This window comes from Nematostella vectensis, chromosome 7, assembly GCF_932526225.1.
Source record: "Nematostella vectensis chromosome 7, jaNemVect1.1, whole genome shotgun sequence".
Lineage (NCBI taxonomy): Eukaryota > Metazoa > Cnidaria > Anthozoa > Actiniaria > Edwardsiidae > Nematostella > Nematostella vectensis.
In genome coordinates, this window is record NC_064040.1 from 11,407,870 (window position 1) to 11,423,741 (window position 15,872).

At 41.0% G+C, this 15,872-nt stretch overlaps 2 protein-coding genes across 4 annotated transcripts; both read right to left on the reverse strand.

Annotated features, from left to right (window-relative positions):
- Positions 1 to 1,331: 1,331 nt before the first annotated feature.
- LOC116605408 (ephrin type-A receptor 4-like) lies at positions 1,332 to 12,441 on the reverse strand. Of its 2 annotated transcripts, none has more exons than XM_048729762.1 (20): positions 12,368 to 12,441; positions 11,979 to 12,190; positions 10,381 to 10,499; positions 9,542 to 9,606; positions 8,776 to 9,454; positions 8,440 to 8,595; positions 7,774 to 8,103; positions 7,266 to 7,474; positions 6,581 to 6,653; positions 6,078 to 6,174; positions 5,843 to 5,892; positions 5,506 to 5,646; positions 5,234 to 5,313; positions 4,943 to 5,110; positions 4,108 to 4,206; positions 3,871 to 3,990; positions 3,288 to 3,437; positions 2,246 to 2,290; positions 1,761 to 1,912; positions 1,332 to 1,576 (listed from the first exon to the last, which is right to left on the reverse strand). In XM_048729762.1, exons 3-20 carry the CDS (start codon positions 10,451 to 10,453, stop codon positions 1,333 to 1,335), a joined length of 2,931 nt encoding a protein of 976 aa, XP_048585719.1. In that variant the 5' UTR covers positions 10,454 to 10,499; positions 11,979 to 12,190; positions 12,368 to 12,441; the 3' UTR covers position 1,332. The 2 variants fall into 2 exon arrangements, with proteins under 2 accessions (XP_048585719.1, XP_048585720.1); XM_048729763.1 differs by lacking the exon at positions 12,368 to 12,441 and adding an exon at positions 12,273 to 12,357.
- Positions 12,442 to 13,768: 1,327 nt separating this feature from the next.
- LOC5499475 (lactadherin) lies at positions 13,769 to 15,869 on the reverse strand. 2 transcript variants are annotated; one of them, XM_048729771.1, is made up of 3 exons: positions 15,681 to 15,869; positions 14,874 to 15,594; positions 13,769 to 14,405 (listed from the first exon to the last, which is right to left on the reverse strand). In XM_048729771.1, exons 2-3 carry the CDS (start codon positions 15,186 to 15,188, stop codon positions 14,262 to 14,264), a joined length of 459 nt encoding a protein of 152 aa, XP_048585728.1. In that variant the 5' UTR covers positions 15,189 to 15,594; positions 15,681 to 15,869; the 3' UTR covers positions 13,769 to 14,261. The 2 variants fall into 2 exon arrangements, with proteins under 2 accessions (XP_048585728.1, XP_048585727.1); XM_048729770.1 differs by having other exon boundaries at positions 14,874 to 15,869.
- Between the last annotated feature and the right edge of the window lie 3 nt (positions 15,870 to 15,872).

Below are 15,872 nucleotides of genomic sequence, written 5' to 3' on the forward strand. Positions count from 1 at the left end.
GCGATATTGCGTGTTTTGCTACCGGCAAACCAACTTTTGTCGCAGGCAATTGTTTGTATTTTAATTATAATAATAATAAGACATCATAATCTCTATCATACAAATCATCACAAGATTAATAATATATAGATTAAGGCACTTCCTAAAAGCAGAGCCAACATACATTCAAGCCATACCTATAATTCAATAAACGTTGTCGGAGCAAATGGTAAATGGCAGTTCTAAGACCAATCACTGGCTTTGGGTATAATTATTTGTAAGAATAACGATGATAAGTAATATATCATCGCAGGGAGTTATTCACATGTTCCCACATTTATTAGAAATTTGACGAGTCTTATTGTATATTGTAGCGGGGTATCGAGTTGCTATATACGTTTATTCACATTTACCATCTAGTTTGTATAATAAGGCGACAAACGAATATACCATAGAAAATATATCGCGAACGATGGCTACAAATTCTAACATAGTTACAAACGTGTACAATATAAAACATATTCTATATGCAAAAAGTATATCATCAAAGACTATATATTCTATATGCAAAAAGTATATCATCGAAGACTATATATTCTATATGCAAAAAGTATATCATCAAAGAATATAATCTAATATTACGTATATTACGTATATTGTAGCCACAAAAGCTGTTTTCTGCATAAAAGCTGGTTAATTCTTATGCGAATGAAACATTGATAGCGGCAAAAACCTCATGCTCTGAATACTTTTCCGTTACTTACTTCTGCCTTCAATAAGCTAATGAATTCGATAAGCATCTCGCGTATTTTATTCCTTGAATGCTTGATTCGGTTATCCCCACTCGTGTATCTACTCCCTGTGAAGAGATGGTTCAAATGGGCATCTCTCGTATCTAATCCCTGTGAAGGCTTGATCTAGATGTGCACCTCGCGTAACTATCTAATTCCTGTAAAGACTTGATTCAGCTGGCAAGCTCACGTATCTAATCCCTGTAAAGACTTGATTCAGCTGGCAAGCTCGCGTATCTAATCCCTGTAAAGACTTGATTCAGCTGGCAAGCTCACGTATCTAATCCCTGTAAAGACTTGATTCAGCTGGCAAGCTCGCGTATCTAATCCCTGTAAAGACTTGATTCAGATGGCAAGCTCGCGTATCTAATCCCTGTGGAGGCTTGATTCAGATGGCAAACTCGCGTATCTAATCCCTGGGAAGGCCTGATTCAGTCGGGCACCCGCGTATACAATCCCTGGCTTGATTCAAATGGCCAGCTCGGATATCTACTCTCTTTGAAGGCTTGGTCTAGATGGCCAGCTCGCGTATCTAATCACTGTAAAGACTTCAGACTTTAATTTAGATAGCTAGCTCGCCCGTCTCAAGCTTCTGGTTTATATGTTTGATGCTTTTCCGTATCTTATTCCTGTGTCCAATCAGATTGATCCCCATCTTAAGCAGGTCGTCATCCTCAAGGTTTTTGATGTGATCGATATCCACGTAACCGCTGCCCACAAAAGCGTCCGCGTACCGTCCCATGTTTATATTCTCGAGCCATTCCTCCACGGATTTCACCATAGCAATGTTGGTAGCCTCAGCACGACTGAAAGAAAAATATGTTATCAACCCCAAACAGTCTATTATTCTCAATTCTTGGCTACGACAAATAGAAACGCGTTGAGTGTTGGGTTTGAATTTGGGCTTCTGGTAAGAAGGGGTGGGGGGGGGGGGGGGGGAGGGGTACGACTGTTTACCCTGAATCACACAAAACACTGAATTCTACATACCTTATTCGCGATCCAGCGAATTCATCGTTCATCTTGTCCGGGGACCTGATCACCCCGTCGAGCCTTCGCACGATATCAGCAAACTTGGGTCGGCTTGTCTTCTCCTTATCCCAGCAGTCAAGCATCAGATTATGAATCACTTTGGGACATTTCTATATGACAGAGAGGAAAAATAGACAGATAGCAAAAATCAAAAAGGACGATAAAATACTATGAGACAGTGGACTATTTGTCTCATTTTACTCACTAATGCAATAAGTCGAGAACTTCCGATTGACAGTGTAACATGTTACCTATCTTCTACGCGCCTATTGGCACATAAGGTCTAACAATGAACATGCAGGAACGAAAGATCAACGCAGACAATGGAAAAAACATAAAGACGTTTGTTGTTGAATTGGTTGAACCGTTTTTATAAAAGAAGGGGGCGTACAGGGGTTGCGAAAACCGCAAAGAAACAGCTCAGGATAACGATTATTTCTTACCATAGGCGCCGGAAGACGATATCCCCCCTCCACTCTGTCCATAACCTGCGGGAAGAAGTGAGACGATCAGGGACAAACCAAAGTAGGTTGGCATTGTGGAAAGGGATGGGGGATTGTTGGAAAAATCGTGTACTATCAAGTCTAAAGAAAAAGTCCGTAAATACAGATTTACACAGTATTTACATGCACTGTAAATATTTACAGACTATGTAAATTATTTTACAGACAACATAACTCTGAATAGTCTGTAAATTAGAATCAAGACGATGCCCAAAGAAACCTTGAAGCGGCTGGTCTGTAAATAGTCTATAAATATATACGGCACAACTACGCTGAAAATAAACTGTAAAAGTGCCAAGAGAACCTTTGAAATAGCCTGGAATTTGTTTGTAAATCCTACGCGATGCAGCTACAGCTACTCTGGAAAAGTGCAGAATGGGGGCCCAGAGAACCCTTGAGGTTGCCTGTAAATAGTCTGAAAATAGTAAGAAAAGCTGTGCGATGCAGCTACAGCTATCCTGGAAATAGTCTGTAAATGTGCAAAAAGGGGCCCAGAGAACCCTAAAAGAAGTATATAGTCTGAAAATAGCATGAAGATCGCTGATGCAAAGATTTTTGCAACGTTTGCCTTTATTTTTTTTGGCCAAATGCAGCATGTATTGCAATATACATTAATTAATTAAAAACATCTCCTTCTCTATAAAAATACCTGAGAAATACACAAATTCTTCTTTTGTAGTTTCTAGATCTCATAATATAGCTTTTACTATGTAATTGTGAGAGACCCTCTAACCAATTTAGAGACAAATTTGACATTTCCAGGGTTTGTTTATGAGTCTTTAAATCCGATTTACAGACTATTTCTAATCTATTTATCTCCATACACTGGAAAGGACACGATCTTTCCAGTTCTACAAATAATTACAAGCACAAGAGCAATAAAGCGAGTTTCTGATGGCCTGGGGGTATTGGGCGTGGTAAAAAAGGTTGAAAAAACGAGGTGTCTTGTGGACCAGCTTGTGTACAAAGATAAAAGCCTAACCTGGAAGTTGTCCCAAGTCCAGTAGGGCCTCTCCCCAAAAGACATGATCTCCCACAGCAAGATCCCGTAACTCCACACGTCACTTGCCGAGCTGAACTTCCGGTATCGGATCGCTTCCGGCGCTGTCCATCGGACTGGTATCTTACCACCCTGGAAAAATGAGACAGCTTATCAGAATATTGCAATTTAAAACAACGTAGTGTCGCGTAAATAGGGATGCATGTGTAAGATAAGTGCGGCATTAGTGTAACAGGGTAATACGGCAACACTGTTATTCGATTCTTTGAAACTTCGTCTTTAATATTCTTCAGGGCAGACTCAAATAGTGATATTTTGCAGAGCTTGCGACAAAAATATGCCTTAGTACTATAGCCAGAGCGGATAAGGGATACGACAAACTTTAACAACAACGTGTTCAGAAGGTTCAAGGTTCTTTAAGCCTAATCCCGAAAGTGTTCAACAGATTTTCATAATAGTTACATAATTGTTCTTCGTTAGGCTATTTATTTTGTTTGATTTATGGCTATTCCATTTTTTTGGAGGGGGGGGGGGGGGGTTGTCAGTCTAGGTAGTGTATCCTCACCTGTGTCTGGTATTCAGACTGCTCATTTTCCGGACTATCATCCAGCTCACGTGACAGCCCAAAGTCGGACACTTTGGCAGCCATATTGTCCGAGACAAGGATATTTCTTGCAGCCAAGTCCTTAATACAAAAAAAAAACACGTTTCACCGTTATTCTTCTACTCTCAAACCACCCTTATAGCTACAAATAAGCTAAGCAAATGGCCCTTCCAATCTTCCTTGTACAGAAAAGCTCACCCTGTGAATGAAGTTCATCTCGGACAGGTACGCCATGCCTGCTGCCACGCCCCTCCCTATCCCGACCAGCTGGAGAGTGGTCAGGTGACCGTCATTAGACTGCAAAGAATAAGATTATCAAACATACGCCAACCAAACCCGAAAGCTATAATTAGGTTACCGGCGGTGTATTTCCTTTTGCGTGTCAAGCGAAACTTAATGATACTATCAGACGTCGATTTTTTCTTTAAGGATAGGTATTTATATTAGCAATTCATTGAAGGAAATAATGAAACATAAAAACTGCGAGTATCTACACATTTTTTCAAAAGGCTCACAAGAAAATAGAGAGCATGTATGATGAGGAATCTCACGTGTCGCGTACCTACCAGCGTTATGATACAATGTCAAGACGACATCGATCCTCCAATAACATTAAGTATTGGTCTGAGTGGATGATCATCCACTTACCTTGAGTTAGTTGTTGTAGTGAGCCAGTGGCTCGGTAATGATCATTATTGGATGGGGGGGGGGGGGGGGGGGAGCTGGGTAATGATCATGGATGTCTGCAGGTGACCAAACCTTTTACACTAGCCAACCATATAAAGAGAGCATTTCCCCAACCATCATGAGGTATTTATCTAGTGAGCCATTCCGGTAAAGATAAGACATGTGCGAGGATTGACGCATACCCTTTAACTAGCGAACCATTATAAAGAGAACATTTCACCCATTACCTTGAGGTAGTTGTCTAGTGGGCCATTCTCCAGAAACTCAGTAAAGATCATTTTTGGGGAAGGTGTGAAAGTTATCCTTTTACTAGCAAACCATGCTAAGAGGGCATTTTTCCCATTACCTTGAGGAAGTTGTCTAGAGAGCCATTCTCCAGAAACTCAGTAATAATCATCATAGGACGTGTGCGAGTGATGACGCCTTTAAGTGCGATGACGTTCGGATGGTCAAACTGGCCCATAATAGAAGCCTCGACACAGAAGTCCTCACGATTCTTATGTGATGAACCGGACTAAAGACGAAGAACAGGTAGGACAAAATATCAATTCCCATCCCAAAAAGTGCTATCTTAGTTTGAAAATCAGGAAATCTTCTGGATATGGTTTTATCAATAGTGAATAGTCTTTTGAGTTACCTTAAGTATCTTAACAGCCACCTTCTCTTGTGTCTTGTCTTCATTTGTAAGAACACCTCTGTACACATCCGCAAACTCACCTGAAATACATTCACAAATGACATTAACGGGTGCAGATTAACGAGGACGGAGAGATTTTTGCGCAAACTACCACATGGTTCCTCAAGCGCGCGCAGAAATCTCACTTGTGCGCCAAGTCGTCCCTCCGAAAATCTTAAGCTTGCAATTATATCACAAAAAAAGATGCTGCCCGTTTGCAACCCCTGAAATACCTCCGCCAATAATGATTTCCAGCTTAAGGTCATCCTTGTTGATTTCCTTAGCAACGCTCATCAACGCCTCCATCGGGTCACCATAGTTACTTGGGTCTATATACATCCGCTGACCACAGGTTGGTAGCACGGTTGAACCGTCTAGGAGATAAAAAAAGTCCCTCAGAATTTCCTGTTGTTTTTCACAAAGAGAAATGTTCTAGTTTCATGAAAAAAGTTTGCGAGAATTCATAGTATCTCCAAGATAGATTTTGCGAGATCTTAGTCTGAGACGACAACTCTAAAGTTTCCAGCTAACACAACGACTAATTGGTATCAGAGATTCATGTGTACATACCCATTTCAAAACCGTGCATACTGCCGTTTGCATGTTTCGTGTACTTTTTCCTAGAAAATGTCATCACATAGAATCTTTTATCAGTTACCCAGATAAGACAGCAAAACATAGGGGAAAAGACTCAAACGTTTTTACACAGAGGAGGAAAAGGTTGGTACAAATGTAAATGAACGCTATTTGAAACTTTCAATCCAGTAGAATAGTCGATTTCCGACTAATTTAATAGTACACACACCTTCGGCGAACACTAACGACGACGAAGATGATAATGACGACTAACAATAGTGCCAGAGCTGCGCCGGCCACGGCGCCGATGACGGCCGTTGATACGCCTGAAGAAGCAGGAGAACATAGTTGAAGGGGCGACCAAACAAAACGGTGTATGGTATAGAAACTTTATCATGTTTTTCTTTGTAAAGTTTATGAATAGGCTATCTTGGAATCAGCATGGAAATGCTATCGATAGGCAACAGAAAAAATACAGAAGATAAAATAAAGTGAGACAATAGAGAGAAATGATGATAAAGAGAATGACTAAGGTCGTAAGAAGATTTTTCATCAGTATTCTATGATGCAATGCATGTGCATCTGATTGTTCAGAGCCGTAGGAGGCCTTTAATTTTGACAGTACAGAAACATTAAGAAAGTATTTCGGGGGGGGGGGGGGGGGGGGCAGAAGGGATATACTGGAGTTACACGTGCCCCAATGCCCACCCCATGCTACGGCCCTGTTGTTACCTGAGGCTTTAGACGGTTTAAAGGGAAAGGTCTCGCTGTACGGCCCAAGTCCATGGCGGGTACGAGCACGCACCTAGAATTATACACGAGACAGATAAACGAGATAACATCGATCGAATAATGATCATTGTGGGGGGGGGGGGGGGGGGGGGAGCAGACTATGAAAATATACGAAGTTCCATCGATTTGATAATGATATGCTAGGAATGATCGGTCATGCGCGACAGTGCTGCTGGACATGATGATGTTTATTTTAATAACTATGGATGTAATGATGATGACGATTCTGACTTAGCAAAGAAAAATGAATGGACATTTTCGAGTTGTCAATTTAGTTACCGGCGCGGCGGCAGGTGTGTTCGCCAAATTTGAACGCGTGGCTAGGATACAAATAAACGGGCCAAAATGTGCCATATTTCCTTTTGGCTGCATAGGATAACAGATCTTTAATTATCTTTATCTATCTTTCAAGTTTTCCCTTTACGTCTTAAAACAGTCTTGTAAATCAAGGTTAAACAATAATGATGATGGCGCCAAAATGATTTTTGTGATGGCTGCGATAATGATAGAAGTCATTTTGAAGGCGATGACGATAATGGTGCTGATGATGATAAATATGACGATGATAATAAATGGATATAAAAAAGATACTAGAGATGACAACATTTATAATCTGATTATATACCTTGAACTCGTATTCTTTCTTTGCCTCGACTTCTACTATCGCCTCGGTAGCGTTTGTCTCAACAGACTGTGCATCATCTACCTCACCGGCCACGTGGTACGTCAACTCGTATGACTTAATAATGCCATTTGGCTCTTCAAGTTTCCATTGCACAAAAACCTCAGTAGGACTGCGCTCGGTTATACTTACTATCTCAGGCTTACCCGGAACTGAAGATTGAGAAAGATTAAGTTTTATTTAAAAATATTTGAATCACCCAAAAACTGTATAAAGATATAGTCAATATGCAAGACATGTAAGCAACATGCTTCGTGAAAAACAGAATAACATGGCTTGTAATGAGTAATCTCTTCTGAAGAGGGTACTATATACACGACTAGCAAAGGGTGTCCCACACTAGGCCCCTCTCATTATGTTTTGCCTCTTTCAGTAGCAACTAAATTGTGTTCTGCTTGAACAAACAAGAAGGAAAATATTCAATTAACTAAAATAGATAAACTGAACGTACCCGCGTCATGTGTTTGTATGACCAGCTTGGCAAACTCGGCCTCTTGACCTCCACTCTCGGCTTGATCACTGACTCCGTTACGCGCATATACTCTGAACATATAGTACGTAAAGGCAGACAGACCGCTGACCCGCGCCGACGTCCCGTGCTGTGTAACCGTGCCTCCACAGGCCTTTACGCACACCGTACCGTTACCATTACATGTGGAGCATTCAACCCGGTAAAACACGTCAGACCGACCGCCCGTGTTATTTGGGAGTGACCAGGATAGAGTTGCCACGGAGTCGTCCAAGAAATTTGTATCAAGGCTTGTAGGGGCTGAAGGTGGTCCTGGAGCCAAAGCATGAAATTCATTTATAAAGACTCGCCAAGCGTTGAGAAAGCCTTAATGTAATCCTCGTTTGCTCCGTTTTGATGCTTTTCATTTAACATTCAAATGCAAAGGTGAAGAATTCAAAAACACTAATCGTTTATATTCGATGCCATTTCCCAGTATGTTTTTTCGCGGAATCCCTCCCAAAGCTAAATAAGAATTTCATGAACATATATTTTCCCGATACGATTTTCTTCAAGGCATATGCGCACTATCCCCACCCGAGAGCCCTAAATATAGGAGACTCCATGGCTTCGTTCACTCATGAGGATTTTATAGAGCTCAGCGGTTACCTGTACACGTGTTGTTAATGGACTCGCCAGACTTCCTGTAGAAACCGCTGACACAGGTACAGGCTGTTCTTCCAGTTTCAATAGCAACACTGTTGTTAGGGCAACCGGTACAACCAAGATCACCGGCGATGGCTTTGTAAGTTCCAACTTGACACGCTGTAAAAGAGGAGGGGGGGCCATCATTTTTTTCACTTTGAAGTCTCTTTTTTGCCGACAGATAATTGTGTAGCACAAAATATCACATTACAGTATCACCTTGAGATGTAACCAATTTAAAGAAATATATCAAGGAAAGGGGAGAAGCAGAAGAAGAAAGAGGGGGGGGGGGGGGCTCACCTTGGCATTCAGCCCCGCCTCCGCCTGTGGTTGTGTTTTGATGTCCTGCGTCACATTGACATTCCCCGCTGAAAAGCCCAGAACTCCACTCCCCGTCTGATTGACAGTAACCATAAAGATACCCCGCCCCTGACACTTGCTTGGAGTTTGGTGCGCATGCTCCACTTACATTGATAGAATTGTTAGCAGGTGCTACAGTCTCACCAAGTTGTACCAGTGTACTTGGTAGCGCCATGTCTGCGCATCGAAAATATTCTACTAAAATGCTCTGCACCGCAAGACATCCGCCTTTGAAATGAAGGGCAAGATAGACATACGGCTTGCTGTTTTCTAAAATAAGCGATAATGTCTGTACATTTTGTGTCTTATTCCCAAAACCGGTCCAAAGTTTCGTCGCGTTCAGCGTCCCGATCTTGCTGTATGTCCCCGATGGGCTGCTGTTCGGGTCAGGGACTGGTCCCGAGTACTGAGTCTCAGACTGATGCGCGTAGACGTCAAAGTCATGTCTACAGTAAGGGTCACGAGGAAACGAGGAGCAGTTCCTGGCATTGAATGTTGCCGTGAGCTCGATTCTAGTTGCGGGCCCTGTGTTGATGACGTCACTTCTCAGCCATCCGTTCGGTTGCGACGAAGAAAAAGTGTCACAAGCACCAAGCTCGGATCTGCTCAAATCCCAGGACTATAGAAATATTTAACCAGTTAGCGATTTCAAAACAAGAATAAAGCTCGAGAATATCCAATACAACTTCAGAATTCATAGCCTTACACTGCTTCCACTCTCTGTCCATCGTTCCCTCCACGGCTTACCATTCATGAAATTCGCCAAAGGGACTGAAAATGATGTTAATAAAAATCACAAGGCCGGCTTTTAGCGTAACGACAAACAGAAGAACAAAACATTATAGTTCCAATATTTAATTGACCATCATTGCCTCTAGGGGCATTGGGAGTGAAGCACCATTTTTTTTTAAACATTCCAGCTAGCTTCTAAATTCTAGCTCAAACTCGTATAATTTAGTGGTTGAGAACTAAGGGGGAGGGAGAAGTGCGAGATAAGAGGGAAGGAATAGGGGTGGGGTGGAGCGGCGGGGGGGGGGGGGGGTGGGGGGGCACTGTTTTGTCTCTATGGGTGTTATGCCCTGCATGAGGCTCTTAAAGTTTTGTTTGATTGGCGCAAGCAAAATATCCACTTCCCTCGACTAGTCCTTTGTCAGTGACGACACAGAAAGCGGGCCATGCTGAACAGCTTTGATCAATTAGAATCGGCTTGAACACCGTAAAATTTTTTGAAAAAAAAAAGAGAATAAGAAACGCCTGACGTTGTTTCTTTGACCTTGTACGTGTAGCCAACCATTTTTTGTCTGTCGATTGAGCGTGGGAACACCCTAAACTGGTTGGCTGGAACTTATTTTTCAAAATGTTTACGGTGTTAAAGCCGAATCTGACTGGTCAAAGTTGTTCAGCGTGGCCCGCTTTCTGTGTCCTCACTGTAACTTACATTAGTAAAAAAGTTATATATTTAAACGGGGACTCAGTATTTCAACACCCTTATTTCTATTTCTCATTTCTATGATTTGTTATGCTAAACCACACTATCAAGCTTACTCCGCTCAGTTTGTACCAGTCCTTCGTAGTCTAGTAAAATACACAGGATGACCGTCCATAATGTTGCAAGCATGTTGTCCCTCTACTTCCAGTTGTACTGGCATGACGCGAAAACGAGGCTGATGACAAAAAAACATTGAATCATGCAAATAACAATAACCTACCAAAACATGTGCACCAATTTCAAATTAGGTTACTCATATTTCTCGTAGCCTGCTTTGTAGGTAATATATGGAAATGTATAGGTTGTTTATAAAAACTTTGAAGGTACTCAAATGCACATATCGTAATCGATCGAATAAGCGCCTCGCCTAAGAGTGAAAATATGATAATAAGGCTCTCCCCCGGAAAAGCGCCTCGCCTAAGAGTGAAAATATGTTAATAAGGCTCTCCCCCGTAAAAGCGCCTCGCCTAAGCGTGTTGCATTCAACAGACTCTGCTGACGAGGGGGGATGTAAGTAAAAAGGGGAGTTGAGTTAACTGCACACATAACACTACAAAACATTTTTATCATTGAATTGCTATCTGGCTATGGTTATGGGAGGATTTGTACTCTTTTCATCTAGAAATTAAACGGATTTTGTGATATAGACCTATCGTCTGTATAAGCGCCTCTCCAAAAGTAAGCGCCTCGCCTGGAACATTCGAGCAATTACAGTAAATGATAACAGTACAACAGGTTAAAAAACTAAATTTTTACAAGTGCATTTTATCGTTTAATTATCATTTACTTGATACCCATTAGGCAGAGCTCGCTATGAATGATCTTTCGATGCAGCATTATTTCAAATTTGTATAAAATAGCTCAGTATTAAAATAAATACATATTTAAAACAAAACAAACAAGCTTTTTCCGCCCTCGATGCGTTAAATGGTTTCCCTTAATTTTGGAGAGCGCGTGGCGTTACAGTAATTGCAATTTGCCAAGACATGTGACTCAGTATTTGTCACGCAACGCTAGTCTTTCTGAAGTACACAGTTCGTACATAAACGAACTACAAGTGCTGTAGAGTTAGCTCAAGGGTGTTGCCTCATAGACATGACTATATGTGTATTGAACGCTGAAAAATAATCCTAAATATAAATGCTGCTATGATTCTGAAATAAAATAACCGTTTGCTGCAAATAGGTTCAATTCATAATTATAAATCTATAAAGCGGGAACAGCATAAAATCATAGTTTGTCATTCCAACCATAAAATATAAAACAAACCGAAATACCCAGGACCAGAGGACATGCACGATAACGAGCATAAAATGGAACTGTGCATATAAGCAACGAGATAATATCCAGATAAACCTTTTTGGCAAGCTTGAACCCTCTTTAAATAATCGTGTCACACACGGAATCCATAGCTAACTCAAAATCCATTATAACACAGCCAGAAAGTGAAACTCAAACATAGAATACACTACACCGAAAGGTTAAATACTTCATGCATAAGTAATTAGCAATAATAAACTAAGCTTCATTTAAATACGAGAATAAGTTATTCCAGAAGTAGTGTGATTGTTGCTGTACTACTCGAATTAACCGCTGCTGAGAACCCGGAAATTAGCGAAGTTTTCAGATTCAGCACAAGGGAAATAATACTTACAATCATGAATTCATGTTAAGCTCGTCCACTCCGCAATCCAAAGAAACAAACGAATGAAAAGTCAGTCCACAGCGACGATGAATACCGGATGAACACCGGAGGTGTATTATCAAAAGACGAAACAGCGGTGTCTTCTACGCTTGAATGGCTAACAGTTGATGACGTGATGTCTTTGTCACGCTCGGTACTTAACGTAAGGTCAAGATAACCTTCTAGATTCATGAAAAAAGTACAACTTTAGCATACATCTGGGAGGTTATGTATGTGCATGTATTAGAAATGAATATCTTCTACCTCGTTTTTCTCTCCGGCAAAGAACCATTGGCGAGCTCGTGTCAGCACCAAATATATTCCGAAAGAAAGGAAATAATGATAATGATAATACCCACCTTCAACAACACATCAACGTTGCCACTAAATATTCCCAAGAAAGGCGACAAACCCCAGCTTTCAGCTTTTACTCTGTTAATACGAGTAGAAATAATAACTATAATAATAAGGTACTTTTAATTTGTTATGATTGGCATTCGGACTTTAAATAAGTTAAAATAACTTTCAAAGTTTTCAGAAGAAAGATTTTCTGTCATCATCAAGGATACACGCGAGGGGGTAATCCGCCATGAATTACAGATAATGGCTTTTTAGAAGCTAGTCCTTGCGCAATGCGCGGAAAATCCGGCTTCCATCTTTGTTGTCTGCATTTTAATATACGGCTACGTTAACATCGCTTTACCGCTTTTCTGTAAGACGCATTGCAAGACTAACCTGTGAATAGCTAGTGATCCCGTTTATTCTGTTTAATCACGACAGTACGCGAGGAGTAATCTCCCAAATGCGATCTGATAATGCGTATTCCAAATGGTCTTTGTTCTAGATTAGCAATCTGATCTTTCAGCATTAATTCTGCCGCAATTTCGTTTTTTTACACAATATTCATTATAGCACAGATCCCGGTTACAGAAAGGGAAACGTGTCAGTCTTATTTCAGTTTTATTCAGCTTAAACCGCCTCAGTCTAAAACTTTGTAAAAATTGACAGAGTTTTGAAGAAAATATTTCAGAATCCGCTTTTCTGTGGCCTACCGTACCGGACAGAGAGGTATATCTCGGGATACCTGTGGTTTCTATGGTGATGTCGGCAGAATGTAAGCCTTCGTCGTGCGAGAAAGGCACTGGGCGCTTCAACAAGGCCGTAGCAGGGGATGGGGAACTTGGGGCATGTCCCCCCTCCCCCCCCCCCCCCCCACACACAATATTTTTAAATTATAAGGTAATGACCAGCAAAGTCGGGGCGTGGCTGCGCCCCCAAATATTTTCTTTATATTTTGTAATTGTGCCTCCTCCCCCAACATCAAGGCCAGCTACCGCACTGTTCAAATAGACAGATCTGCATACTGACAAAAAAGATATTGAACACAAAATATGCAATATGATCTCAGTTTATCTTGGTAGCACCCCAGTAATACAGAGAAAGAGGCCTCTGCTAGCAGGGATATTTCAGTTTATACAGGATGTCTAAAACCAACAAAAATAACATGCTGTGAACGCTGCTTGATAGCAGTTCATTGTTTAAAAAAACTGTTCGATTACGGTTCCAGTGGCCGATACACCGGGGGGGGGGGGGGGGGGGTGAATTGGGTGGATATCCACCCCCCTTTTTTGACTAAAAAAATAAATTTGTTTGTATTAGATCTATTAGAGAGTGTAGAGTATTAGATCTACGTGACCCTACCCAGCATGTTTAAAGAATAATATTCAAAGAAGGTAATGTCATTATAAAAAAAGATAGTATAAACAAACTTGTGCTTGGATACAATTGTTCTAAAATTCGATTACAATTGTTTGGATGTATGCATCAATGGCAATGCCAATGATCCTAATAATAATAATGATAATAATAATTATATATTCAAAAAGGAGGCCTTATTACCACTTGGGTGATTTTTATGAGGGTCCTCATAGATACTTTATTATACTTACAAGTAATAAATACAATGCATAAAATTAGAAAATGAAAGTAGAATTAAATTAATTAAAAAATGAAATTGGAATATATTATTTATAGAATATTATTATGGATTATTATAGAAGATCATTTGCGAGCTTTTATTCGAGTTCGAGATTCTTCAATTTCAAAATCATTACCTATCGTGAGGTTTTCTCCAAAGTTCAAAAGGCATATTCGCCAAACTCGTGAAATTGAAACCATTAATTCAAGGAAGTCGATTTAAAATTGAGCTCGAAACAATGGGCCCTGGTCGTCCGGTCGAAGCTGGTAGTTCGGTCAGTCATCACACCCGTAGATCTCCGCTCTCATTGAGATATGACCTTCCCACGCCTTGACAACAAATCGGACATATCTCGCTCGGACAGGCTCTGGAAGATAGTTGGACACCAGAGTATTTCGATCCGTGTTTCCCTGGAACTCCTAAAAAAAGAAAGTACACTTAAACAGAGGCCCCGGTCTAAACGAATTCTCAACCAAAAACTATTTTTTTGTTATAGTTCTCTTCGAGACAGGTGCAATCGGAAGGCAGGATACAATACTCTAGGAAGCACATAACCGACAAAGCAGAGCTTTATCAGTTTTCTCCAGCTTATGTTATGGACAAGTGTTATGATAATGGATTCTGAGACTTGTGCTTTATTTGACTCGAACAGTACGAACGAAGCTCAGTGTTATGTTATGCAGTATCTCTCCTGCACTATTCAATGTTATGCAGTATCCTTCCTTCCAGAAATATGAATGGTAACAAATTACATCTCCGTCTTTATTAACGATTAACATTGTTAACATGAACAAACATTCTTAACATTAACATTAACGATACTTTTAATTTAAAAATACGATACTTAGGTATCGCAACCCCTTAAGTGTGAAGTACGTTGTGGTCACCTTAATGGCCCCTCCTTCTGAGCAGAATGACCAGGTAGCTCGATCCAGACTGTGCCGTATCGCATAGCTCTTCACCCACTGATAAAAATTATGAGGATTATTCGGTCTCCCCTGAGTGGCAACTTTGGTGATGGTCTTCTCTGAGCCAAGGTCGACTTGTAGCCACTCATCAATGGTACTGGTTTGAGCTGACCAGGACCCAGTACTGCCGCCATTGATCATTTGATTGTTAAGGCGTGCTTGCCACGGCGTATGGTTAGGTCCAAAGGAAGAGGAGGCGGTGATTTGGGAATTAAGGATACGTTCATTCTCCATTCCTAACGCGAACGCACAATCTATGTAAAATAAAATGAAAATAAAAAAACAAGTGTTTTCCGGTTCTAATCGCTGTGAAGGCTTGATTCAGATTGCAAGCTCTCGTATCTTATCGCTGTGAAGGCTTGATTCAGATTGCAAGCTCTCGTATCTTATCGCTGTGAAGGATTGATTCAGATGGCAAGCTCGCGTATTTAATCATTTTATGAAGGCTTGTTTTAGATGGGCATCTCGTGTATCTACTCCCTCTGTAGGCTTGATCTAGATAGCCATCTCGCGTATCTAATCGCTGAGTAGGCTTGATATTCAGATGGCAAGCTCGCTTATCTAATCGCTGTGTAGGATTGATATTCAGATGGCAAGCTCGCGTATCTTATCGCTGTGAAGGCTTGATTCAGATGGCAAGCTCGCGTATCTAATCGCTGTGAAGGCTTGAGCTGGATGGCAAGTTCGCGTATCTAATCGCTGTGAAGGCTTGATTCAGATTGGCACCTCGCGTATCTAATCGCTGTGAAGGCTTGATTCAGATGGGCACCTCGCGTAACTATCTAATCCCTGTAAAGATTTGATTCAGATGCCAAGCTCGCGTATCTAATCATATTGTGAAGGGTTGTTTTAGATGGGCATCTCGCGTATCTAATCCTTGTGTAGGCTTGATATTCAGATGGCAAGCTCGCGTATCTA